General features: G+C 34.1%; 13 protein-coding genes across 13 annotated transcripts; 8 read left to right on the top strand and 5 right to left on the bottom strand.

Moving 5' to 3' along the window:
• Positions 1–3,254: 3,254 nt before the first annotated feature.
• On the top strand, positions 3,255–4,199 carry WICANDRAFT_14456 (PP2C family serine/threonine-protein phosphatase; the record flags this gene model as incomplete). The annotated part of the gene is made up of 1 exon (XM_019180608.1): positions 3,255–4,199. A coding segment is annotated over one exon (945 nt), but the record flags the coding sequence as incomplete, so codon positions are not given.
• A 299-nt stretch (positions 4,200–4,498) lies between these two features.
• On the top strand, positions 4,499–5,274 carry DID2 (Did2p; the record flags this gene model as incomplete). The annotated part of the gene is made up of 4 exons (XM_019185702.1): positions 4,499–4,514; positions 4,567–4,586; positions 4,648–4,725; positions 4,783–5,274. The coding sequence occupies 4 exons, from the start codon at positions 4,499–4,501 to the stop codon at positions 5,272–5,274; spliced, it is 606 nt and encodes a 201-aa protein (XP_019037822.1).
• Positions 5,275–5,473: 199 nt separating this feature from the next.
• On the top strand, positions 5,474–6,955 carry WICANDRAFT_69039 (uncharacterized protein; the record flags this gene model as incomplete). The annotated part of the gene is made up of 3 exons (XM_019184156.1): positions 5,474–5,633; positions 5,684–5,778; positions 5,833–6,955. 3 exons carry the CDS (start codon positions 5,474–5,476, stop codon positions 6,889–6,891), a joined length of 1,314 nt encoding a protein of 437 aa, XP_019037821.1. The 3' UTR covers positions 6,892–6,955.
• A 99-nt stretch (positions 6,956–7,054) lies between these two features.
• CCT7 (chaperonin-containing T-complex subunit CCT7) lies at positions 7,055–8,710 on the bottom strand (the record flags this gene model as incomplete). The annotated part of the gene is made up of 1 exon (XM_019181972.1): positions 7,055–8,710. One exon carries the CDS (start codon positions 8,708–8,710, stop codon positions 7,055–7,057), a length of 1,656 nt encoding a protein of 551 aa, XP_019037820.1.
• A 339-nt stretch (positions 8,711–9,049) lies between these two features.
• On the bottom strand, positions 9,050–11,304 carry CAF4 (Caf4p; the record flags this gene model as incomplete). Its single annotated transcript, XM_019182744.1, has 2 exons — positions 10,225–11,304; positions 9,050–10,122 (listed from the first exon to the last, which is right to left on the bottom strand). The coding sequence occupies exons 1-2, from the start codon at positions 11,102–11,104 to the stop codon at positions 9,050–9,052; spliced, it is 1,953 nt and encodes a 650-aa protein (XP_019037819.1). The 5' UTR covers positions 11,105–11,304.
• A 511-nt stretch (positions 11,305–11,815) lies between these two features.
• WICANDRAFT_93089 (uncharacterized protein) lies at positions 11,816–12,380 on the top strand. Its single transcript, XM_019186399.1, has one exon. It carries the CDS (start codon positions 11,827–11,829, stop codon positions 12,118–12,120), a length of 294 nt encoding a protein of 97 aa, XP_019037818.1. The 5' UTR covers positions 11,816–11,826; the 3' UTR covers positions 12,121–12,380.
• Positions 12,381–12,586: 206 nt separating this feature from the next.
• Positions 12,587–13,705, top strand: KAE1 (tRNA N6-adenosine threonylcarbamoyltransferase; the record flags this gene model as incomplete). Its single annotated transcript, XM_019181910.1, has 1 exon — positions 12,587–13,705. The coding sequence occupies one exon, from the start codon at positions 12,587–12,589 to the stop codon at positions 13,703–13,705; it is 1,119 nt and encodes a 372-aa protein (XP_019037817.1).
• Positions 13,706–14,082: 377 nt separating this feature from the next.
• On the top strand, positions 14,083–14,766 carry WICANDRAFT_79157 (glutaredoxin; the record flags this gene model as incomplete). Its single annotated transcript, XM_019184844.1, has 1 exon — positions 14,083–14,766. The coding sequence occupies one exon, from the start codon at positions 14,083–14,085 to the stop codon at positions 14,764–14,766; it is 684 nt and encodes a 227-aa protein (XP_019037816.1).
• Positions 14,767–15,358: 592 nt separating this feature from the next.
• On the top strand, positions 15,359–16,033 carry CFF1 (Cff1p; the record flags this gene model as incomplete). The annotated part of the gene is made up of 1 exon (XM_019181873.1): positions 15,359–16,033. One exon carries the CDS (start codon positions 15,359–15,361, stop codon positions 16,031–16,033), a length of 675 nt encoding a protein of 224 aa, XP_019037815.1.
• A 357-nt stretch (positions 16,034–16,390) lies between these two features.
• Positions 16,391–17,232, top strand: RPS11A (40S ribosomal protein uS17; the record flags this gene model as incomplete). The annotated part of the gene is made up of 2 exons (XM_019181902.1): positions 16,391–16,435; positions 16,807–17,232. The coding sequence occupies 2 exons, from the start codon at positions 16,391–16,393 to the stop codon at positions 17,230–17,232; spliced, it is 471 nt and encodes a 156-aa protein (XP_019037814.1).
• A 538-nt stretch (positions 17,233–17,770) lies between these two features.
• NSI1 (Nsi1p) lies at positions 17,771–18,502 on the bottom strand (the record flags this gene model as incomplete). The annotated part of the gene is made up of 1 exon (XM_019180599.1): positions 17,771–18,502. A coding segment is annotated over one exon (732 nt), but the record flags the coding sequence as incomplete, so codon positions are not given.
• A 1,352-nt stretch (positions 18,503–19,854) lies between these two features.
• VPS54 (Vps54p) lies at positions 19,855–22,428 on the bottom strand (the record flags this gene model as incomplete). The annotated part of the gene is made up of 2 exons (XM_019181853.1): positions 19,855–22,020; positions 22,084–22,428. The coding sequence occupies 2 exons, from the start codon at positions 22,426–22,428 to the stop codon at positions 19,855–19,857; spliced, it is 2,511 nt and encodes an 836-aa protein (XP_019037812.1).
• Positions 22,429–22,682: 254 nt separating this feature from the next.
• REG1 (protein phosphatase regulator REG1) lies at positions 22,683–25,181 on the bottom strand (the record flags this gene model as incomplete). The annotated part of the gene is made up of 1 exon (XM_019183492.1): positions 22,683–25,181. One exon carries the CDS (start codon positions 25,179–25,181, stop codon positions 22,683–22,685), a length of 2,499 nt encoding a protein of 832 aa, XP_019037811.1.
• Between the last annotated feature and the right edge of the window lie 752 nt (positions 25,182–25,933).

The raw sequence follows: 25,933 nt of genomic DNA, 5'->3' as shown, positions 1-25,933 counted from the left end.
GAACTATACTGAATTAGCTACCATCGTTTTGAACACAGGAAAGGCTAATTATATTGATGTTTCTCGTTCAACCTATGTTTTTGGTACTTCGTTATACAATTTGGCTAAAGATGGGTTCTGTTCTCCTGAACCACCTTCTGAATCTAAAGAAGATGATAATCTACAAGATGGTACAGGTTTAGGTGATGGGGAAGGTGTCAACAACAATTCTAATGATGTTGAAGATGATGAAGATTTAACTGAAAATGCTCAAGAACCTAACAAGGACCAAAAAGATGATGAAGATGAAGATGATAATCAAGATGCTGTTGATATTGAAGGTGATATGGCTGGTGATCTCGAAAATGCTTCTGATCAAGATCCAGATGACGATGAAGATGATGAAGATGACGAAGATAAGGAAGATCTTGATGAAGAAATCGATGACCTTGATGATTTGGATCCTAATGCTGTTGATGAAAAGATGTGGGATGAAGAAGCACAAGAAGATAAGAAGGAAAAAGAGTCAGAAAAGATGCCTGAAAATTCAACTGCTGATGACATGAAAGCAAATGAAGATGAAGAAGAACAAGGTGATTCAAAAGATGATAAAGATAAGTCTTCCAAAGATCAAGATGAAAATGAAAATGAAAATGATAGCCAAGCCGAAGAGGAAGAAGACGTTGGAGAACAAGAGGATGAAGTTAAGAATGAAGAGAATGAAGATCTTGAACAAAATGTTCCAGAAAGTGAAGCCCTTGATCTTCCAGATGATATTAATTTGGATTCCGGGGACGAAAAAGAAGAAGAGGAAGAAGATCAAGATGGTGGTGAAGGTATGGATGATGGTCTTGATGACAATATGGATTTAGATGAAGATGATAAGGATGGCGAAGAAGGCGAAGGGGAAGAAGAGGAGGAAGCTGAAGCCGATGATGCTGAAGGAGAAGGAGACGAAGAAGACAACGAGGACCAAGGTGAAATTGAGAAAGAAGTCGGTGCTGAAAATGAAGAAGGGAACGAGGAAGATCCAGCTGAAGATGAAGAAACTTTGGAAGCTGGTGATAAATCCGATGTCGAAGAAGATCTAAAGGATAGTAAGCATGAAGAGGAGAATGACGATCAAATGGATAACACTGAAGAACAAGGTGATCGTATGGAAGGTATTGAAAGTGGGGAGACTGGTGAAAATAATAATGATGATATTGATATGGAAACTGCTGTTGAAGAGAAATCTGGTGAACAAGGTGACGGAGCTCAAGCTCAAGCTGAAGATGAGAAAGAAGATGTTGGTGCTTCTGGTTCTGCAATGAATCAAGAACAAGAACAAGCTGATCGTGATTCTAATAATGATGATGCTCGTGATGATGCTAGAGAATCGTTAAAACAACTAGGTGACTCATTAAAAGAGTTCCACCGTCGTCATCAAGAAATTAAAGAATCTTCAGAAAAAGATGAAACTGCCGAACAATCAGCTAATGAACGTCCTGATGAATTTGAACATGTTGATGGTGAAAATACTGATACCAATACTCAAGCTTTAGGTGCTGCAAACAAGGATCAAATTTCATCGATTGATGAAGATAAAGCTATTGATGATGATGAAGATGATCAAGATGTCAAGAAAGATCAAGATGAGGATGTTGATATGAGTGGTGGAGAAGAAGCTGAATCTGATGTTCAAGATGTTGGAGAAAACCAAGATGATAAACCAGATGAATTTAATGGTAAAACTAAAGGTGGTTTCATTGGTGAAAGAAAAACTGAAACATTAGGTGAAGAAGATTTTGCCAAGGCTGAAATGATTGAAGATGAAGATGAAGAAGAAGACATAGCTACATCATTATTGAAACCAGAAGTTGTTGTTGAAGATGAAGATTTTAGAGATATTGAAGAAGCTCGTGATTTATGGAGAAAGAGTGATTTAGAAACTCAAGAATTAGCAGCAAGTCTTTGTGAACAATTACGTTTGATTCTAGAACCTACCTTAAGCACTAAATTGAAAGGTGATTATAAGACAGGTAAGAGATTGAATATGAAGAGAATCATTCCATATATTGCTTCAGAATTCAGAAAAGATAAAATTTGGTTAAGACGTACAAAGCCAAGTAAGCGTCAATATCAAATTATGATTGCTGTTGATGATTCTAAATCAATGTCAGAAAGTAAATCTGTTGATTTGGCATTCCAAAGTATCTGTTTAGTTTCTAAAGCTTTGACTCAACTAGAATCTGGTGGTTTATCAATTGTTAAATTTGGTGAAAATACTAAAGTTGTTCATCCATTTGATAAACAATTTAGTTCAGATACTGGTGCAAAGATTTTCCAAAAATTTGATTTCCAACAAACAAGAACTGATGTTAAACAATTGGTTGGTGAATCTATTGAAATATTCAACAATGCAAGAGCGTTAGGTAGTAGTGATTTATGGCAATTACAAATTATTATATCAGATGGTGTTTGTGAAGATCATGAAACACTTCAAAGATTAGTTCGTCGTGCTAGAGAGGAAAGAATCATGTTAGTCTTTGTCATCATTGATGGTATCAACTCCAATGAATCCATTATGGATATGAGTCAAGTTAATTATGTACCAGATGTCAATGGTAATATGGTTTTAAAAGTTGATAAATACTTGGATACTTTCCCATTTGAGTTCTATGTTGTTGTCCATGATATTACAGATCTTCCAAACATGTTGTCCTTGATCTTGCGTCAATACTTTTCAGAGCTGGCTTCCAATTAGAGAGAATGAGGTTGTTTGTATTATATTTTGTACATTATTTGTAAATTAGAGAGAATAAATTTATTTGTTATTTTGGTTATAGTGGTGTGTCCCGTAGCAATTTTGGATTTTGGCACATGTTGCGCGTTACCGATTCTGATTTTTTTTTTTTCTTTTTTTTTTGCGAGAGGGAAAATTAAAAAAAAAAGGTTTTTAATAAAAGAAAAATAAATAGGCTCAGATTTCTTGAAAGAGATAATAAAAAAGTTGAAGGGTGTCTTTTTTTGTTGAGAAAGCGTTTATTTGATTAAACCTGATTATTGATTAAAAAATCTGGTGTGTTTTTTTCTCTTTGGAAAAGGTTTTAACGCGTGGTTGAATCATGTTGAAGTCAGTCGCTAGAAATAGTAACCGTTATTTGAACAATGTCCTTCGCTACGTCTCGAAGGATCAAGTGCAAGCTTCATCAATCAAGAGTTCGCCTTCAAGTAATGATCACCAAGAAATACGGCGTCCAACTTTCTATTATCAACCAACTTCAAGCTCAGCACAATCACCATCAAGCATTAACTCATCCAAGAAGAAAGATAGTCCAGATCATTTCAAGTTCAAATATAGTTTTGCAAGTTATGTTCACCATGGTGGTTCATCAAAACCTTTAATTAGCTCTTTAATGGATCTTACAGATTCTTCAAACAACTTGTCATTATTACCAAGAAGAAGATTGTATGGTAATCCAATAGAGACATTATCTATAAAGAATGGTGATGATGCTATGATTGTGTCACCAAATTTAGTTGGTGTTGCAGATGGTGTTAGTGGATGGAGTGGAGCCCATGCAAATTCTGGATTATTTGCGAGATCATTTTTGGAGAATATAAGTAGGAATTTTTCAGAATTATCTTTTAAGAATTCAGATAATTTAAACAATATTAAAGAGGAGGATTTATCCAAAAATTTAGATGATGCTTATAAAGATAGTATTCAAATTATGAAATCTGAAGATTTTAAAGGTTCTTCAACTTTATTGATTGGTATGATTATAGATAAGACCTTAAAAATCATGAATATTGGAGATTCAAAACTTTTTGTTATTAGAGATGGAGAAATTGTTCAATCAAATTCTGAACAATATATTGCTAATTTATGTCCTGAACAAGTTGGAACTACAAAAACTGATAAATTACCATCATCAGTTGTGCAATTTTATGATTTCGAATTACAGCAAGATGATTTAATTCTGGTTTGTTCGGATGGTGTTACAGATAATCTTTACAATGATGAAATTTTAGAAATCATCAATAAGAAGTTGAATAAAGAAAAATCTAATTTACAAGAGGTTTCGAATTCTTTATTATACAAGACAAAAAGTACTGCATTTGACAATTATTGTGTTTGTCCATATGTGGAAAAAGTTAATGAACTGAGTAATCAATTCATAACTGGGGGTAAAATTGATGATATTTCAATTTGTATTTCAAAAGTTTTATTAAACAATTGAAAGGAAAGAAAATATATTTGCATAGGTTGAGGTTTTTTTTTAATCTTTTGGGTAACATTTAAGGGTAATTAATATAATAATAATTGTAATTGTGAGGTTTATAAAGCATTTTTTAATTAATATATGAGACATTTTTTATGGTTAAAAGTTTTGTTGGTTATTATGGTGTGTCCCGGAACCAAGTTTTTCTTTTTTTGATCTCAATCGCCTTTAAAAATTATAACGTTGAACATGAACTTGGTAGGTTTTAACTTGAGATTTAAGGTAAATAAACTACAAATAGAAGGGTAAAGATGTCTGGACTAGAAAGTGAGTGTTTTGTGTGAGAAATTGTGTACAATATGATACTAATATTGTCTAGAATCGTTATTCCAATTGAAAGTAAGTCTCAAGTCATTAGTGACCCTTTCTTTCAAAGCAGTACTGACAAAAATGATTCTAGTTCACAGCTAAACAATTAACTAGACAGGCCGGTAAAGCAGGCAAAGAAGAGACTGCTGAAAAAAATAAAGTGAAGAAGGTAAGTTTTGAGCGCAACAAATGTTTGATTCTTTGTTTTCTAACTCTGTTTTTTTAGGCCATGATACAAGGTAATGAAGATATCGCAAAATTATATGCTCAAAATGCCATTCGTAAAGCCAATGAAAGATTGAATCTATTGAGACTAGCATCGCGTATAGACGCTGTTGCCTCTAGAGTGCAGACAGCAGTGACCATGAGACAAGTTACAGGTAATATGACAAATGTTATAAAAGGGATGGATAAGGCCTTACAAACTATGAATCTTGAACATATATCTTTGGTTATGGAGAAGTTTGAACAACAGTTTGAAGACTTGGATGCCACCACTGAATACTATGAAGGAGCTACAAATAATGCTACTGCCTTAACCACGCCTCAGGATGAAGTTGATCTCTTGATGAGTAAAGTTGCTGATGAGGCTGGACTCGAGATGAAGCACAACTTGCCAGAGAACGCGCAGCCACAAGAGCCAATCAAGAACACAACCAAGGTCTCTGAGGATAAAGAAGACAAGCTCACAGAGAGACTAAGGGCCTTGAGATCTTAGCCAAACAAGTTTGTAAAATTTACGTTAATTTAATGTTCTTATCTATTGTGCTTTGTCAGCAGTACACCCAAAATTATGTAATCGCTCTCACCAATTTACGTTTTTTCGGTTGTAACTTGCAACAAAATTCTTGATTAATTGATCAAAAACTTTTATTCAGTTTTAATCGAAAACGAGCTGAATAAACATATTCTAGAGAATGTCTCATATGGAGCTGGGGATTCCAGATGGCGAGTACGAGCTCGAATTGTCAGACGTTTTACAGAACCAGCTGGGAGTCAGCCAGGATCATAATAATGGATCATCAGGTCCAGTGAGGCCAATTCAGAGGGTGAATGATGAGATATTGAGCATAAGATGTGAGTGAACCCTCCACGTTCAAAGGTATTACAGTGCTAACACGAAGCAGACGGGTTTAGACCAGACTCTATAGATGATACTCAGCCAGCAGAGCTCACGAGAGACGAGAAACCGTCCTTCCAGCTCAAATCACAATCGACTGAGGTATGTGCTTGTTTCGAGATGGATTAGCAACATGGAATACTAACAGCCATTTAGCACGACCAGGGAATAGTGTTTGAAGGAACATCAATCCAGCCCAAGGATCTAGAATGCATTTTGGTCTTCAATCCTAACTCCAAGTCGTTTGAACTTCAGAAACTGGACTTGCAACTGCGAACAAATTCCATTATTAAAAATAGAACTCTTTCCAACAATAACTTGAAGAAACCAACAAAGGATCAATCCCCACAGCCCAGCGAAACAAAGTCTTTGTCGCCATCAACAACCTCTTCAACTGCCTTAAGGAAGAGACCAGCAAAAGAGCCATCCATTTTCCAACCAAAACCAAGGGCTAAAACTCCATTATCAAAACCACCAGTCAGTGGGAAATCATCAACCTCGAAAACCTCATCTGAAACTCAACCCACTGGTAAATCATCAGATGAAGATGAGGTTCCCTTGTCAAAATTAACAGCATCAAAAAGATCGACAGTGTCAAAACAGTCTCCAAAAGTGAATCCTTCAATCAAGAAGCCTTCATCAGACTCATCTACATCACCTCAAAAGTCTACTCAAAATTCATCAAAAATAAGTCAAAAGCGAACATCTCCAACACCATCTGTCAGTCCTGAGAAAAAGAGCAAACCAAATGTTACTAAAAAGAGCTCTACAAATTCTAAGCTTACAGAAAAGAAGACTATCTCCAAATCTGAACCATCAACCATACATGATACTCAAAATAAGGCCCCTACCTCAAGAAATACAACACCACAACCAAGAAGTAATAGTAATAATAATACCCTTAAACCTTTACCAAATCAAGTTTCTTCAAAAAAACCACCTTCAACGATATCAACACCAACAATTCAACAAGAATCACCTTCAGATGATGATGAATTTGGTTCTTTAGTTGATGAATTAGAAGAAGAATTATTAAGTGATGATAATTTCATAACTATTGAAGATGGATCAAAAGATACTTCTTTAAGTACAAGTGGTGATAAAACTTATGATTTTGGGGTCAAGAATGGGAATGGACCAATTAATTTTAGACATTTGGCTGGTATGAGTTCAAAAGATGAAGATGATTTGAGTAGTAGTAGTGAGGAGGAATAAGTGTACACATCGTAAGGAGGTCAAAGAAAAGTTTATAATATCATTCATTGCTAGATAATAAAGTCGTCATTTACAAGTCATTTACAATTTTTTTTTCTTCAATTCATTTGAATCTTTTATTTATTCTTTAAGGTGTTTTGTAGTCTCATAAAAACTATTCTCTTCAACGTGGAACTCCCATACCCCTACCTGGAGGAGGTGCCATACCAGCATTTGGTGCACCACTCTCTTTATTTTTAATGGTTTCATCAACTGAAAGAACTAAATTAGCAGCCTCAGTAGCACTTGATAATGCATTAATTTTAACTAAAGCAGGTTCCCAAATAAATTCTTCAAAATTATCACCAATAGACTCTTTATTAAAATCAATACCGTACCAAGTTTGACCCTTTGCATGTGCCATTCTTAGTTTATTTAATAAATCTGTACCATCAAAGCCAGCATTTTCACATAATTGTCTTGGGATAACTTCTAAACTTTTAGCAAATGCACTAATTATTAATTGTTCTTTACCTGCAATTTTTTTAGAATAATCTCTTAAATATTTGGAAATTTCCATTTCAACTGCACCACCTCCTGCAACAACTTCATTATTTTGAACAGCTCTCTTAACAATCATAATAGCATCATGTAATGATCTTTCAACTTCAGCTATAACTTGTTCAGCACCACCTCTCAATATTAATGTACATGTATTGGTTTCTGGACAACCTTTGAATAAATTGTATCTTTCTGAACCTATTTGAACTTCTTCAAAAGTAGCACAAGTACCTAAATGTTCAGGTTTGATGTCTGTTGAAGTTGACTGTATAGAACCTCCAACAGCTTGAATAACTCTGTTCATATCTTCAGAGGCAACTCTACCTGCACAGAAAATATTTCTATCAGCAAAATATTGAGTGGCTAAATCACCAATTGGTAATTTTGATAAAACAATATTAGCACCAGTTTCTTCTATCAATTTTAATTTATTCAATATGATTTGCCATTCTGCATCAACTATTTCTTGATAATCATTAATTTTTTCCACTCTAACTTCTGCATTATCTTTTTCAGCTTTTAATTCTAATTCAACATTTAAATTTAATATTTTTGGATTTGTGAATCTTTTAGGTTGTTGTTCAAAACCTGCATATGAAAAAGTTTTTTTAAATGCAACACCATCAATGAATAATGAATCTTCAATACCACCACCTGGAACTTTTTTAATACCAATTAACTTATCATCTAAATCTTCTTGATCTAAAGATAAAACAGCATCAACAACCATCTTTACAAAGAATTGTGAGTTGTTATTGATCAATTTTGATGACATGGCAGTTCTTGCACATCTTTCTAATAATTCACGATACTCTTGTTCACTTGATTTTGCTTTATCAATCTTGATAGCTAATTCTTTAATCTTTTTAACAGCCAATCCAACAGCTTTTCTATAACCTTTTGTAATGACATGAGATGAAATACCTTCTTCGATAAAAGTTTTACTTTCTTTTAATAATTCACCAGCTAAAATTGTAACAGAAGTTGTACCATCACCAACTTCAGCATCTTGAGATCTTGAAATATCAACTAATATTTGAGCAGCCGGATGAACAACATCTAATAATTTCAAGATAGTAGCACCATCATTCGAGATTGTAGTCTTACCACTTGATGTAACGATAAGAATATCAGAACCTAATGGACCTAATGTTGGTTTCAAAGTTTCTTGAATGGCAATACAAGCATTGATATTTGAAATGATTTGACCTTTCCCTTGAGAAGAATCTGTACCTTCTTTTAGCACAACAACAGTTGGTGCTTGACCTCCAAAGTTCATCTTTTAACAATTAGATCTTTTGAGAGAATTGAATACCAGTTAATATCAATTGATTGGTAACAAATCTTTTGATCTTAATACGTTTTTCTTTGGTGAAGCGCGTCGAAGAAAAAAAAATATTTGGTGTTTGGATGAACTATTACGAGGGTAGAAAACGTGACTTCCGACCTGGCCTTATAAGACCAACAGAATTACAACAAAAAACTAGTTTCTACACCTAAAATGGTCCAATTGATGCCCATGAATAGTATGTACATTTTCTCTGTGTGGTGTGGTATATATAATGCATAGTGTTTATTTCTTTTTTTTGGCCTGAATGTGTTGTATTTTGGTTTTGATTTATACGGCCCAGACCCCAATCTTACCATCAGCTCTACCTTCAACCAGATATCCTTCCTTATAACGAACATAGTTTATAATAGCACTGCCAGCGTCTTTCCCACCACATGAAGAGTGTTTTTCATCAATTCTATCATAAATCTTTGCAGTGGTTTCACAATTCGAGGAAACAATTCTTCTTGAATCAAATTGTAATGAAGTTATTGGAGATTCATAGGCAAATGCATCGTGAATACCACCAGTTCTTAAATCCCAAATTCTAATTGATCTATCCAAACTACCTGTTGCTAAATGTTTATCATCAAATTGTAGGCATGTAACTGGAGCAGTATGACCAACTAAAGATCTAACAACTTCACCACTTCTCAAGTCCCATAACCTAACTAATCCGTCAGATGTACCTGTAGCCAATGCAGCATCATATGTTTGTAAGCAGCCAATGAAAGGATTAACTCTATCCACAATAACTGAGGTATCAACATTAGTGGTTTGATTGATTTGAGAAGCCCATAACACATCAATAGTTTGTAAACAATGGCCAGTTTGTAAATCCCATTGTCTTATAGTTCTATCTTGAGAACCACTGACTAGATTGTAATTATGGAAGCTTAATGCTGTAATTTCTTCAATATGTGATTCAAAAGTATAGACACATGGTCCTTCCTCTTCACCTTCTTCTGCAATTGTTTCAAAATCTTGATGTAATCTAGATAGGTCCCATAATTTCAAAGAAGCATCCAATGAACCAGTGACAACAAATGAGTCATCCATTTGGATTGAACTGACAGGTGCAATATGACCTTCCAGCATTCCTGAGCATTTCCCTTTACTTAAATCCCAAACGCGAACAGTATTATCTAAAGATGCAGAAACCATTGTACCGAAAGGAATGTCAAAGTCAAAGCAGTTCACAGATTCATCGTGTGCTTGGATAGCTCTTATTTCTGTACCTGGTTCATAGTATTGTTGTAATGTTGGCATGGTTTTACGATGCTTATGGTGTTTCTTTTTGAACTTTGGTGGTTTTTTCTGTAATTTACCATAAATACTTTGTGACATGAGTGGTTTACCGTCTTCAAATGATTCATCGTTATCTTCATCATTGTTATCATTCCCACTAACTCCATTACCGTTGCCATTAATATTGTTGGATTTATTTCTTGAAACTTTTCTACTTCCTGGTGTTTGAACATTTTCCTTCTCTTGATCCTCTGTGTCTCTTTCAACTTCATCATCATCTGGTTGTTCCATATTATAGTCTTTAATCATTTGTATTCTATCATCAATATCTTGTAAATGAGTTTCCAAAAATAATTCATTTTGTTCAATTTTAGCAACTCTCTTGAAAACCACTTTCCTTAATTGGTTTAGTTGAGCAATTTTATTATCAAGTTCAAGTATTTCACTTGCAGCCAAGTTTTTCCTGATTTCTAATGTTTCCAAGTTGTTATTTAGTTGTTGTTTGTAGTTGTGTAATTTATGTGTCGAATATGAACCTGTGATTTTCTCTTTTGTAATTCCTTGAGGTAATCTAAAATTGAAATCATCTTCTTCATCCTCTTTACCATCATCCCTATTTGTTAATTTTTTCAAAAAATCACCCTCATCTGCTCCTAAAGTTTTCGATACTGTTATTTCTTCATCAACTTCAGGTAATGTTGCATTAAATCCTTGAAATAATGAAAAAGCTTGAGGTTTTTCTTCAGGGATTTCTTCTAAAAGTTCATCAGGAATATGTGTAAGTATCTTATATGCTGTTTTGGAAGAGCTAAAGGCATTTTTAAAGTACTCAGTTGAAGTGGCATACCGGCTTCCATATAGATCAACCTTATCATTATTTCGCCTTCTTGCCAAAGCTAAAGAATTCTTCGAACTCAATGCATCTCTCATGACTCTCTTGTAACTTGAATTTGATAAAAGGGCATCGCTTGTAGTTGATCCTTCAGCTGGATTGATTAAAGCAGAGGCGGTTGCACTAACAGCTTTTGAAAACCTTGAAGTTGTTGAATATATATCAGTTCCATTGGAACTTGCTTGATTATTGGAACTGGACATTTCACTTCATGGAACAAGCTAAGATGAGCGATATTAAAGTCTGGATAGTATTGTTATCAAATATTTCAACTGCTTATATTTCAACTCTTGATTAAAATCTTTGAGATCAGCAACGGTTGAATCACACACAAAAATCACTAGTCTAAAATCTGTGAATCCAACTTTTCTTTGATTTCGAATTCAGAAAAGCAGTTTCAAACTTCACAATCCTTTGATTTTCTATTTGTTTATGATGCTTAAATCCAATTAACTTAAAACCAGTCTCTCGTTTGATCCATAAATTACAAACTTGTTACCAACTTTGCAATCAAATCACAAAGGGCAAATGAAATTTTAAGCAAAAAGGCCAATTTTTCGTTGGAGAGAAAGCGCGAAGAAAGTAATTCGCGGAGCCTAAAAAAAATCAGTTAAAGTGCGTTGCTTTTCAAAATTTTGTTATTGGTGAATTCTTTTTCGCTTGTGGTAATAAAAATTCTATGATTCATCAAAATATTTTGACTTTGTTGCTGTATTTTTGCTGTTATTTTCCTTGTTTTATACCACTGTCATGGTGTTATGTGTCAATTGCCCCCAGAGCATTCACAGGAATATCACGTGAAAGGCACCTCGGTCCCTCGAATCTCCTCCAGACAGATAAGCGTTTTTGGTATAAAGAATTCTCATTTACACCATCAACCACGTTTGAAGAGAGTCCAAGCTGAAGATGCTTTGAAAAGATCAAGATGGGTGAAAATAAAGATGAACCACCGTCCTACAAGGACTCCGTTACAAGTTATGTTCCACCACCTGCCTACTCTGAGAGAGCTAATATTGATGGTCAGAGTAATTCAAGTGTGACTAACAATAGATCAAATGCCAATGTCTCCTCAAGCCAAAATGCTCAAGATATTTCTGCGTCCTTCCATTCTGACACAGATTTATCTGACTTTAATAATACTGTTGATTCATTTGATTTTCAGCAACTAGATGATGTTTTAAATGGAGTTGATTTGAGTTCAGATGTGAGACCAGGTTGAAACTTGATATTACAGCTTAATGGAAGCGTACTTCGTCTATCTGACTCTATAGCGCCAAGTTATTTCAAGGAAGATGACTCACATATTATAGTGACGCCATTAATCTCTTACAGCTAGCTAGTTGATCTCAGGTTGGTATTCATTTGTTCATTTCTTTGAATTTCAAAAACTTTTGCTATGAAAACACACAACTATCGTCGGTGATCTTGGAGATAGAAATATAGCAGTCCATTATATCATATTTAGTACAGCAACTTATTTCATTTTATAGATCAATCTGTAGCCATGAATTCATTATATATACATTCTTAATCGAATTTAGTTATTTCTGGAGTAGTTCCGACCCAGATCACGTTTTTTCCGAGGCTCGAAATTCAAGTTTTTAAAAAAGATCAAGATCAATGGTGATGATGAATCAAGCTTCAAAAGCTCATCTTTGTCTGTATTAATCATTAAAGAAGAAACCATGGTTTCATTGGACAATTATGCTAAAGCTGGTCAAAAAGTCTATACAGCTATTGGTCTAGAGGGCTCTGCAAATAAATTAGGAGTTGGTATAATACGACATCAACTTGGGGATTTATCACAAACTAATAGAGCTGAAGTTTTATCAAATATAAGAGATACATATATAACACCACCTGGAGAAGGTTTCTTACCTCGTGATACTGCACGTCATCATAGAAATTGGGTTGTTAGATTGATTAAAAATGCTATCAAAGAAGCTGGCTTAAAACCATCTGAATTGGATTGTATTTGTTTTACAAAAGGTCCTGGTATGGGTGCACCTTTACAAAGTGTTGTCATTGCAGCTAGAACCTTAAGTCAGCTATGGGATTTGCCATTGATTGGTGTTAATCATTGTATTGGTCATATTGAAATGGGTAGAGAAATCACAGGTGCTTGGAATCCAGTTGTTTTATATGTCAGTGGTGGTAATACTCAAGTTATTGCATATAGTAATCAAAGATATAGAATCTTTGGTGAAACTTTGGATATTGCTATTGGTAATTGTTTGGATAGATTTGCAAGAACTTTAAAAATTCCAAATGATCCAAGTCCTGGATATAATATTGAACAATTGGCTAAAAAAGGTTCAAATTATGTTGAATTACCATATACAGTGAAAGGTATGGATTTAAGTATGAGTGGTATTTTAGCATATATTGATCAATTAGCAAATGATTTGTTTAAAAATAATTATTCAAATAAATTGATATTTGATAAAGAAACAAAAAAACCAAAGATTACTGTTGAAGATTTATGTTTTTCATTACAAGAAACATTATTTGCAATGTTGGTTGAAATCACTGAAAGGGCAATGGCTCATGTTAATACTAATCAAGTATTAATAGTTGGAGGTGTTGGATGTAATGAAAGATTACAAAAACAAATGGAATTGATGGTTTTAGATAGAAATGGTTCTATTTTCGCTACGGATGAAAGATTTTGTATTGATAATGGGATTATGATTGCACATGCTGGGTTACTAGAATATAGAATGGGTCAAAAGTTTGATTTTAAAGATACTGTTTGCACTCAAAAATTCAGAACAGATGAAGTTTTAGTTAGATGGAGAGATTGATTGAAGATTACGTTATACACAATGTGTTTTTTTTTTGTTTTTCATTTGGAATGGCTGTAAATAAACAGACCAAAACAAAAGATTGTTAATAACGGTATAGAACAAACGGAAATGCGTCAAACAACAGCAAATTAATTCATTCTATAGCATAAACTTTGTAACTTATTTCAGATTCACACACCTTTTCTTCGAATTTTTCACTTAAAGTTTTCTTCACTTGCTTATGGTTTGGCACTTTGTGTGGCGCATACCGTGTTCTTTTTCGTCCCGGGTAAAAAAAATGATTTTGCAGCGTATGAACAAATTCTTTATTATTTAATTCAAGTTCCAACCAACTTCTTTTCACTAATTGGAAGTACTACTCATAATCAATAATCATGGTGTCTTCAAGAAAAAGCAGAATCCTAGCATTAAGTGCCTTCCTACTTACAGTTGTCTTCATTGTCATTCAAACTCATAATCACAAGGTCACAAATACCACAGTGGCAGGTTCAAAATCTCAAGGAACAAATATAGAACCAACAACAAAAATTGGAGTTATAGATGAATCCAAAATCAAGTCAAATGAAGAGAAAATCAAAAATAAATTACAATCTAATGAAGATAAAGATGAAAGTAACGTTGAAATCAAGCAAAAACAACAACAAAAACCAAATAAAGATGGTACAAAAGATAACACAAATACACCAGTATCATCTGAATTTGATGCAGCAAGTGAATTACAATCAATATTAGGACTTTCTCCAGTTGTTATTTTTTCAAAAACTTATTGTGGATATTCTCAAACTTTAAAGAATTTATTAAAATCAGAATATGAAATTAATCCACCTCCAACTATTGTGGAATTGGATAAACATAAAAATGGTCGTCAATTACAAGACTTTATAGGTACTAAAACTGGTAGAAAGACAGTGCCTAACTTATTTATTAATGGGGTTTCAAGAGGTGGGTCTGATGATATTAAGAAATTACATGAAGAAGGAAAATTACTGAATAGTTTGAACTTGTGGGGAGATAAAGACGTTAAAGTGAACAAAATTAATGCACCATCAAATAGTTGAGTTAACTGGAGTTACGAGTATATAAGAAAGGAATGGAGGGTTTGTTTAACATTATGGACAAGTTTTGTTGAACACAAATGTGTAGTTCATGTTTGGGCATATTTGATTGAACCAACTCCTTTTGTTCATTGGTGACGAAAGCGAGGCTTCACAAAGGATACGTGAAATTGATCGACACTCTACTAAAATCATGAAATATTGATTAAATTGTATGGTGTATTCCATACTCAACCCTCATTTCTATCTACATTCTTATCTTTGAGGTGTAACCGTCTCATGTCTCATGGCTGACCATTTCAAAAATAAAGAATTCTTTATCCTGTGCAGCTGAATTAGATTCATTCATCGCCTCAAAATTGAATCATGTAACTATGGCAACTAACTCGATCTGACGATTATGTCATCACAGCTCCTTTCAATTCCGCGAATTCAACCACAATCTCAACTTTCAATTTAATATGATGGGGTTGAATATTGTGTAGTAGTACTTGATTTGACCTTTGCAAGAGCTGTGGATATTGCATTGAAGAGAGTCATATTATCAAAAATCACAAGTATTCAGTTAAAAGTGTCCAAGAATAGTTTACACAAGATGCCAGATCAATCATTACAATCTCCAACTATAGATGGTTTGCACAATGTAATTGTCAAGAAACCATTATACTTCACACAAACATTCGGTAAATCCGAATCAAATGATCAATTCATAAATGAACTAGGTCTCGAAGGCCATAGAGAAGGTGGTTATTTCAAAGAAACTGATAGATCACCTTTTCTCTTAGAAAACCCGTTCCATAAAGATGATAATAAACCAATAAAACCAATCAATGACAATCAACAATTAGCAAAGGATAAATACAGAAACTATTCCACATTGATCTATTATTTGCTAACTCCAGAGATCCCATATGGTAGATTTCATAAAAACAATAATAGAATTATCCATATCTTACAAAAGGGTAGAGGTCAATATGTCTTGATATATCCAGATGGTTCTGTGAAATCATTCATAGTCGGGTTCAATCATTCCAAAGGTGAAGTATCTCAATGGGTTGTGCCAGGTGGTGTTTATAAAGCAAGTTTCCTTCTACCATTAAATGAATCAACTGGAGAATCAAAAGATGATCATTTATTAATCAGTGAAGTTGTTGTGCCTGGGTTTGAGTATGATGACCATGAGTTCTTAGAAGGTGTTGATACGTTAGCAGGAATGGTTGGTGAATCCAAGGCTAAAGAACTGTCATTCTTGTTACATGAAAGTAATTGATCCATGTACATCAACAATATAACAAGCTGTAGCCCTATCACTTAATCACATGATCCTTGCCCTAATCTGAAAAACATCCGCTCACCACTGCGTCGCCAACCATATCCACCGCGAATTTCGCGCCCAAAAACTGAAAAGCGACGCAATTTTTGGATCGCTTTAGTGTGTCCCAGACCCATTCTTACATAATCTTTTAGTTGCTTGTTTTCGTACGCGCACTCTGAGGAAAAGTTTCTGCGCTGAGCGTGCGACTGCGAGTGTCCAAGCTGGAAAATGAAAAAAATCATCAAAAAAGTAAAAAACGTATTACTGACTTGTAACACTTAGTTTAGAGCTTAGTATACAACAACAGACAAGATGGCTACCGAATTAACTGTCCAAGCTGAACGTGCTTTCCAAAAAGTAGGTGATACAGAAATACCCAGAGGTTTAGAGATTATAAATGTGTTTATCTTGTGTTTGTGTGATGATGAAGAGAATTGAAAATATAGAGTAAACCAAAACCAAGAGTTCAAGTGATAGATCAGATTGAATAACAGTAGGAAGAATGAAACCAAGAGTCATATAATTAAACCCAAAGAGATCAGATATCACAAAGGAAAAGATTTATTCAGAGCATATTGCACAGAAAGTGAAATTTCACATATACAGAGATATCAACGTCAAAATACTACAATAGATTTCTATCATTACTCACACACTACAAATTGCACATTTGTTTTACTCTAAAACCTTTTGATTAATTTAAGAATACATTACTAACTAGATTTTAGCAACCACACATCTTCACCAACCCAAAAGCTAAGGCTAACCGTCGTACCAAAAGATGGTATAAAGACGTCGGTTTAGGTTTCAAAACCCCAAAAGCTGCTATTGAAGGTTCATACATTGACAAAAAATGTCCATTCACTGGTTTAGTTTCTATCCGTGGTAAAATCTTAACTGGTACCGTTGTTTCAACCAAAATGCACCGTACTATCATCATCAGAAGAGATTACTTACATTACGTTCCAAAATATAACAGATACGAAAAACGTCATAAAAACTTGGCTGCTCACGTTTCTCCAGCTTTCCGTGTTGAAGAAGGTGATTTAGTTACCGTTGGTCAATGTAGACCAATCTCAAAAACTGTTAGATTCAACGTTTTAAAAGTTCAATCTGCTGCTGGTAAAGCTAACAAAAAATTTGCTAAATTTTAAGTAGAGAAATTTTAATCAATAAACTTATTTGTGGATTTTTTTAATGGTATAGGTTAATCAACAACAAAAAAAAATAAAGCTTTCTGTAAATTATAATAGGTTATCATTGTAGTCAGGAGGAAGAATAAACATTTATCATCTTATTTTAGCCGAAACACTATACACTAATTTACAAACCACATAAAAATAAACTCAACTCAGCTCCAAACGTCTTTTCTTAGATAGATCATCTCCAAATTTGGAAATCTTCATTATTGTTTTGATTAGAATTTGCTGCATTAACTGCTGCATTGGCAATATTAGTGGCAGCATCTTCAGCAACGTGTTGTTGATGATCTTGTTCATGTTGTTGAACCTGAGGATCAACCTTTATTGAATTATTATTACCATTACCTTCATCAATACCATCATGATTGTTATTGCTATTTTCATTATTGGCTGCTGCCGCTGCTGCTGCCGCTGCTTGAGCTGCTGCTTCCAATTGTTGTAAGCCAACAGGTATATCCAATTCAATATTATTTCTAGCAGCATCATGAATCAAATCTTGTAACAGAATGCTACTGATCTCCATAACATTTTTCTTTTTGAAATCTCTAATTGATGATCTCATTTTTTCATAACAAATTTTAAAATCATTACCTGTCCAAAAATTCTTTGGATGTAATGATGCAATTGCATCCCAATCAATTTCAGTTTCTGGTAAAAACCTCAACTCTTGTAATTTTGTCAATAACCAAATTCTATCATTCAAATCAATTGTTTGAGCTCTAGCCAATGCATCTCTTTTCAAAATCTTATTCCATTTATATCTACATTGAATTCTTGATCTTGTACCACCCATTTTCTCTGAGACTAATGTCCAATTTATAATTGGAGCTGGAGAATTTAGTTGTTCATTTAGAATTTCAGTAATAACATTCTTTAACTTCTCTTCTTCTGAATCTTGCCATTTGTTTTGAGCTCTATTATTACCACATTTAACATAATTTCTCCATCTATCTCTACAATCTTCTGGCATTCTACCCATTTCTTGACCGATAAGTTTCCATTGTCCATCTTTTTCTTGAGCTAATCTTCCTAAAGTAACATCTTCTTCTGGAGTCCATTTACCACGAACATCAAAAATATGATAAGATCTTCTGACATGTTTATAAACTGAAGCACGAGTTCTGTATGGTAAAACTTTATGTAAAGATTCCCAAAAATCATCTTTTTTACGTTCATTGGACCAAACTCTTTCACAAATTTGTCTTCTTGTCATATTATTGATATGACAATAATCAACAATAAATTTATCAATAGCTTCAATCTCTTCTTTTGAAAACATTTTACCTTGACTTTGATTTTGAACCCAATTTGAAGCTTTTTGAGCAGCAGCTGCAACCAAGGCAGCAGCTTCAGAATTAGACTGTGTTGATGGTGGTGTGGTTCTCTGAAGTTGTTGCTTTAATTCTTGAGATTGTTGTGGTGGTGGAACATGATGTTGATGACGGTTATGTTGTTGTTGAGATGGTTGTTGATTTTGGTGTTGCTGTTGTTGTTCGGGTTGATGTTCGATTTGTTGTTGGGATTGAGCTTGTTGGCCTGATGGAGGTTGAGGTTGGTGCTGTTGTTCACGATCACGCTCTTGAGCTGCAGCTGCTGCGGCTGCAACTTGTGCTGCTTGGATTATATTGTTATCAATTGCTTGTTGTGAAAGCTGAGCATATTTACCATCATTATCTTCGTGTGGTTGCTGAATATAGTCTTGGATATTAACATTAACATCTTGAGCCAATTGATTAGCATCCAAAATAGCAGCTCTCACTAATTGTTCGTGTTCAGTTGTATCATCTAGTTGAGCTAATTCTGGATCAACATTCAAGTTACTAGTGGCAGAGTGATCTTGTTGATGATGGAGATGTTGTTGTTGTTGTTTTCTCTTTTTTCTAGATTTTGGTTGAGGTGTTGGAATTGGTTGATCTTTAGGTTCATTACCAAAATCATCACCATGTTGTAATTGATCAGTCTCCAAAAAGGCATTCCAATGTTGAAACTCGTTGATCTCATCATTAGCTGGAAACGATTTTTTTCTCTTATTTGACTTTCTGTTGTCCAAAGTGCCACCAACATATCTCATGACTGCAGCTTCAACATTGTTGTCATCCTTGTTATTACCTGATTCATCATCGTCAACACCATGATGTGCATCTTCTATGTTAAGAGCGTCTTCATCATCAATATGTTGTTGTTGTTGTTGATCTTCACCATCTTCGCCCTTTTCTCTCTTGACTTCATCCTTTTTCTTCAGGTCAAGCAATGCCTTTGCCCCCTCATGATAATCTCGAGACTCCATTGTAGTTCAATAAATTCAATTTCTCTTCAAGCAGCTATATGACACAAATGTAAACAAATCAAATCGATACACTCTTGTTACCCTTCGACTTGGATTTGAAGAATAGGGTGACCTCCTTAAATTTTGCACTTTGTTGTTGATACTTTTCAAAACGAAAAAAAATGGTTTGCAAAAAACTTTTCGCGAAGTGTCACCCGGTCCATGTTGATGTCACATGACTAGTTTCGCCGGATATATGCGGTATTATAGCTACAGTAGACAGAAGATGTTTGAAATTGGGTTCATATCTATTCATCAATTGTGTTAATGCTATCAATTCTGGATTTCGAAGTTGCAAACTGGTGGAGTATTGTATTGTATAGATCATCTAGTTCCAGATTATCAAAATCGATACGAATATAATGAATCAATTCTTGTAAACAATCCAATGACTCTCCAACAATACTTAGATTTTTGTTACGATCCAAGGATCCATCTGGTCTCTTTATACTTTGGAAAGTTCTTGAGTTGTAGTACTTGAATAGCTCAAGCAAATATGATTCATAAGTGTTTGAATAATGGTGAAAATTGACTTTCAAAACAAAATAGTCTGCAATTAATGAAATCAATGTCAATAATGAGTTACTTGCAACAAACGTCTTGTCACCAACAACAATTGACCGCTTATGTGATGTTTGCTCATCTTTTGCAGTTGGCTCTTGATTTCCATTGGTCTCTGATTCTTTTTCATCTCTTAAATGCAACAAATCTTTTTTCCATTTTTGTTCAGCATCTAAATTTTCATTATCAACAATTTTATAAACAATATCTTGTAATTCGGTTGTAACTATTAATGGCTTCCATTCTTCCACTTCTAAGGAATGTGACACTTTTTTCAAATTATGATGATGGAACGTTAAATTGAAATTTTTAATTTGAGAGCTTATAACATCAGGTAGGAATTTGAAATTTAAGCCAGATATGTTTTCACATTCGTTGAGGAAAATTGAATTTATATAAAAGAACCTCAAGAAATAATCTGACCTTAATGAAGCATTGATGTCTTTCCTCACAGCTATGATTTTACCCATTCTGATTTGAACAATCTCGATACTCCTATTGATACAATTTCTGATATCCAATTGCATGATTAAATTAGTTTGATCTTGGTCTTGCTCTTTGATGTTACTCAACGCTAAATCTAATAGCAACTTTTGATGAACGGTCAATCTTCTTAATCCTTCGGAAACTGTAGCAAAAATTTTAATAATCATATCTTCAAACTCTCTGGGTGTTAACCCTTTAATCATTGCACTCAAACTTTTACCACTTGGTTTATTGGAGGATCCAACCGATGAGGTCCCACCATTCTTAGAATCATTTGAGGTTTCATCATTTGGCAAAAAAAATCTTACAATGTTCTTCATCTCGTTAACAGTTTGATCTTCATAATTTTTGAATGCAGAAGCAATTTCCTCACATCTAGTCAACCCTATTATGAACTCATTAAGCTTGGCTTTAAAATCATTATCAATTTTCTTTTCATAAGTTGAATTAGTTGATAGCCTTTCACAAACTTTTAAAACATCAATATCTTCATAATGTTTACGAAGATCTTCCAACAAGAAATTTGTAAAAATTTTAGAATAGGATTGGCCAGTCTGAATTCTTAAGTTACACAGCAGTTCCCTCATATTGACTAGCCCTGGTACCGATCTCAAATCTTGTAGCTTGAAAGGCCAGCTCAAATCTGTAACTTCACCTCTTATTAATGATTCAACGTAATCCACCTTATCAAGGCATTTTCCATACTCTCCTTTCAAAAACAAAGATTCTGCAATATCAGCTTCATTCAAAACAGTATTCATCTGTAGCAACCCTTGTTCTAATTTAGCCACATTTTTTCTTTTATTAATTAGATGGATCTTATCCAAATTTTTTTCAACCTTGTTTTCTTGTAGGGATTTGAGTTTTAATTTCAAATTCTCAATTAATTTGACAATACTTTTGTTCTTCCCACTTATATCATTAAGATCGTTCAATGCATCAAAAAACGAACTGGAAGATTTTGAAATTTCGTTCACCAAATGCACTTCAACAGTATCAAGATACCATGAAAGTTTATCTTGGGCTAAATCATTTAGATTATCAATCTTGTTTCCTTCTGTAACAGAGCTGAAAACCCTTGGGTCATCAAGGTTGAAATTATCTTTGAAATAAATTTCGGGAATTGTATCTAGCGAATCAATTTCTTTCTCTAATAAATCATTTTCATTCTCACCTCCATTCTGTCTTTTAACAAAGGACTCCAATGTTGTTGTAGTCAATTGCTTATTGCTTGCATATCTATCATATTCTGATCCAATGTCAGTCAAGTAATTCTTCAATTCATCTCTTGAAGCCTTTTCCACTTTTGATAAATGAATAGCTGGAATATCTTTTTGAGTTGGAGGTCTGATATGTAAGTTTTTCCCCTTGGTTCTATTACCAACATTTGGACTCAACGTGCTTGATGTGGTTGCTTTTTTGGAATCAACATCTGCAATTATCTCATAGATTGAATTTGGACCTAATGGACTTACTTTTTGAATAGACAATCTGTTCAAACCTAATAGGGGCAAACTATCGTCAAAACTTGGTCTAAAGCTTGATGTGACAAAGCTTGAACTTTCAAAACTTCGTCTGGAAAGTGCCAAATTGGAGCTATGATTATCAGTACTTGCCAGGTCATCATTCAAATCTAATGAAGTGGAATTGGCTTCTGGATGAACTAAGGACGATAATGAATCAAGTGAGTTCCGGAATGATGATTGATGATCAATAGAGTTATTGAAATCGGATTGAGCATTCTCCTGTATAGTACTGGGTATCCTATGGTTCATGGTAAACCCAATGATAAGATTCGAGGAGCTTTGGGAATCTTTTCTGATAAGTGATGTTGATCTAAATTGTTGTTTTGGAAGTTGAGTCGTGTTTTCAAGCCCATTCGCGAATGCGTTTTGCGTTTTGTTTCGTCGTCAATGTAGCTACAACAAATAGAAATTAAAACTCCACCAATCCCACATACACGTTCATTTCATGATCGTTAAATATATATATATATATATAAGAGATGTCAATTCACATGAGCTTGCACTCAATTACCTCTTTTCCAGGAATTCAAAAAAGTATGTTTGAACCCAGTTTTCTCTTCACTTGGACTTGCGCTACCTGACTCCTTTTGGACTTCATTGACATCTGATTTGTTGAAATTATTGTTATCATTATCATCATTACCATACTCACTAGTGATTGCATTACTAGGAATTTTATTATCATCATTACTATTGCTATTATTATTATTATGGTTGATGACTGGTTCATTACTTTTGATATTATTGTTGGCATTATTATAGTTCTTGGAAATGACATTAGATAAATTATTTGAATTTGGACTTTGAGAGATATAGCCTTGAGCAGCAACATCACTTAATGAAGCATAACTAGGAGATGAACTTATTTTACCAATATTTTCACCAAAATTTTTGGATCCTCCTGAAGATGACGATGATGATGTATTTGGATTCATAGATTGTTGATCATTGTCATGTTCTTCATCTTCTTCACTTGAGCTATCACCTTCTTCATCTGAATGTAAAACAAATGCACCACTTGTATTAGATTTATTTTCAGGTTTTTGTAAAATAGTAGATTGTTCAATTGATTCTGTAGTTTCAGGTTCTGCAAATTTTGGAGTGTCTTCAATTTCGACATTTGACCCAAGAATGATATTTTCAGGGACATCAACTAATTTAACACCTTCAAGATGTTGAGCACTTGCATCCAATTCGTATTCATTATTACCTAAATGAACATGAGGTATACTTTGGTCACTTGGATAAACAGAATTATAATCATAATAGTAATTGAACCCTCTGCTTGTGTTGACATTATGAGAAACTGCATATTTATCATCATTGTCATCTTCTTCATCTTCTTCATCAGATCCATGCTTTAAAGTTGTACAAGGTAAAATTTCAATGGTTTGAAATCTTGGAGGATGTTCACCTTGAGTTAAATTTTTTGCTTCATTCAATGACAGTGGTAAAACCAAATCCTTGTTATGGATTTGAGGAGTTGAAGGAGCTCTAACTTGTAAGAAAAATCCACCTTCTTCATCTTCTGAATCTGATTCATTCAATTCTTCATCGCCTTCATAATCTTCATCGTATTCTTCATCTTCGCCAGAATCTGGATAATTAACAGCCATACACTGTTCGACACGGTCATTGAAATGTATATGGCGTTTTGGAGGTTGTTGAGGTTGAAGTTGTGGAGTAGCTGAAGATGAAGCAATTTGTTCTTTTGAATCATCATGTCTTTTTGGAATTGAATCTAAGGATGAGGCACTTGCCAGTATATTTTTTTGCTGATCATGATGTGGTTGCTGTTGATTTGATTCTTCATGATGAGGATGTTTCTTATATTGAGCATTAACTCTGCTTGAAATTACATCAAAATCATCTTCAATGGAAGGAGGTGAAGGTAAAGAATGCCCAGATTCAATGATTGGAGATTGTCCCCTATGTCTATGTGGAGGTAACTTGATCAATGATGGTTGTGATAACATTTCACTGACAGTTCTTTTTTTTAAAATTGGTTTTGGGCCTTTAATTCTTGGTTGAGAACCTGGAACTTGTTTTATAGATTTTTTAGTTATTGGAGCAGATTCTGAATCAGAGCCATATTTCTTATCAGTAGCATTACTTGAAGAAGTGCCATCTAGAGCTTGGAAATTCTTTGGTTCTTTATATAAAGGACCGTATAACCAAGTAACATCAGAATCTTTCAACCAATTAACGGATTCTGGGCTAATAGTTTTCAAATGATATTTAGCTTGAGCCCATGTTCTCCATGAAGCATTTTCTAATCTCGCAGAATTTGCAACATCTTTTCTTTTCAAAACAATATATCTCCAAGATTTTTGTATATCAGATTCTTTCCAGTTATGGGATAAATAATCAACATGTCTTTGAGGTTCATAAACAATATCATTATCATCATGTGGTTGATATAAATCAGGTGTTTCAGGTGGAGAGGGCGACATTGAAGCATTTTCATCTTCATTGTCAAAACTTGAATAACTATAATCATCATCATAAGAATAAACTGGACTTTTTTTGTTTTTGGGTTTAGATTTAAAACTTTCATCATCGACATCTTCAATAAACTGATTTTCGTCATCATCATTGTCATTATTGTTATCATTAAAGTTTCTTGATGTGTTGTTGTTGGTGTCATCATAATCAATGTCATATTTTCCATCTTCTTCATTGTCTTCTTCTTCTTCTTCTTCTGTTTCATCCCCGTCAACTTGTTGATCAGCTTCCATCAATTTTCTAGTTGGAGCGATAAACTCATCCAACAATCCTACTGACCTCGTTCTTTTCAATTGGAAAGTTGATTTTTCAAAATGGTCATCATCTTCAGCATCAACAGCTTTTGAGTGTACAGAATATGAAGAGGGTGATGGAGAAGGGGATTTTGAGGATCTTGGGATGTTTATGGAAGGTCTTGGAACAGAGTTTGAATCATTTGAAGATGATTTCTGTTGTTGTTGAGCAAAATATTGAGCCAAATTGTTAGTTGAAGGCATTTTATTGATGTTTAGGTAATATTGATATAAAATCTTCACCAAAGGGGATGCGAGATGTTAATGGGCAAAAAAAATGAAACAATGACTTTACTTCAAATTATTGACAGTCTATTGACCTTAGTTGAAAGGGTTCCTCTTTGAATGGAAAGTAGAAGTGAATATAATAATATCAATGGCTTTGAATAAAGCTCAGGGATAGTTCAGCAAAAAAGAAACCAAGCGTTGAGTGAAACCTAACGGTGTTGAATGCAGCGGATTTGGGTGGCAGCAGAAATAACAGCAGTACAGGGAATATGAGTGGCGTACCAGTAGCTTCTAATCAGTTAACACTATCTAATATGATGATGATTTGTTGTTGTGGTTGTTGTTGTTAAATGCTGTGATCTCTTCAAAGGCGTTAACTAAACCAGTTGTTTTCGTTTTAATTTTTGAATTTTAAAGTGACTTCGGACTGCAACGAAAGAAAAAAAAAATTGGTCGGAACAAGAAATTTTGTGCTGCGCTAACCAGGGAATTGCTATGAAGTTTTCAGCTCGTTTTTGGCTTTAAAAGGGAAGTTATGGGATTTGAAGCTGGGATTTAATTTCTATTTATTGTATTTGAGTGTGCTAGGTGCTAATACTTGAAGAATTTTGTCTTGCGTTGGGCTGCTGAACAGGTTTTTTTGCCCTAAAGTGCGAATTGTATGCGGTCTTGATATTTCCGGTGACTTCAATATTTATAGAGCGATAAGTAGTAATTCATAACGCTTT

Source organism: Wickerhamomyces anomalus (genome assembly GCF_001661255.1).
Source record: "Wickerhamomyces anomalus NRRL Y-366-8 unplaced genomic scaffold WICANscaffold_4, whole genome shotgun sequence".
Classification (NCBI taxonomy): domain Eukaryota; kingdom Fungi; phylum Ascomycota; class Saccharomycetes; order Phaffomycetales; family Wickerhamomycetaceae; genus Hansenula; species Hansenula anomala.
The sequence above is the reverse complement of the archived record's forward strand: the minus strand, read 5'-3'. Positions and strand labels throughout refer to the sequence as shown.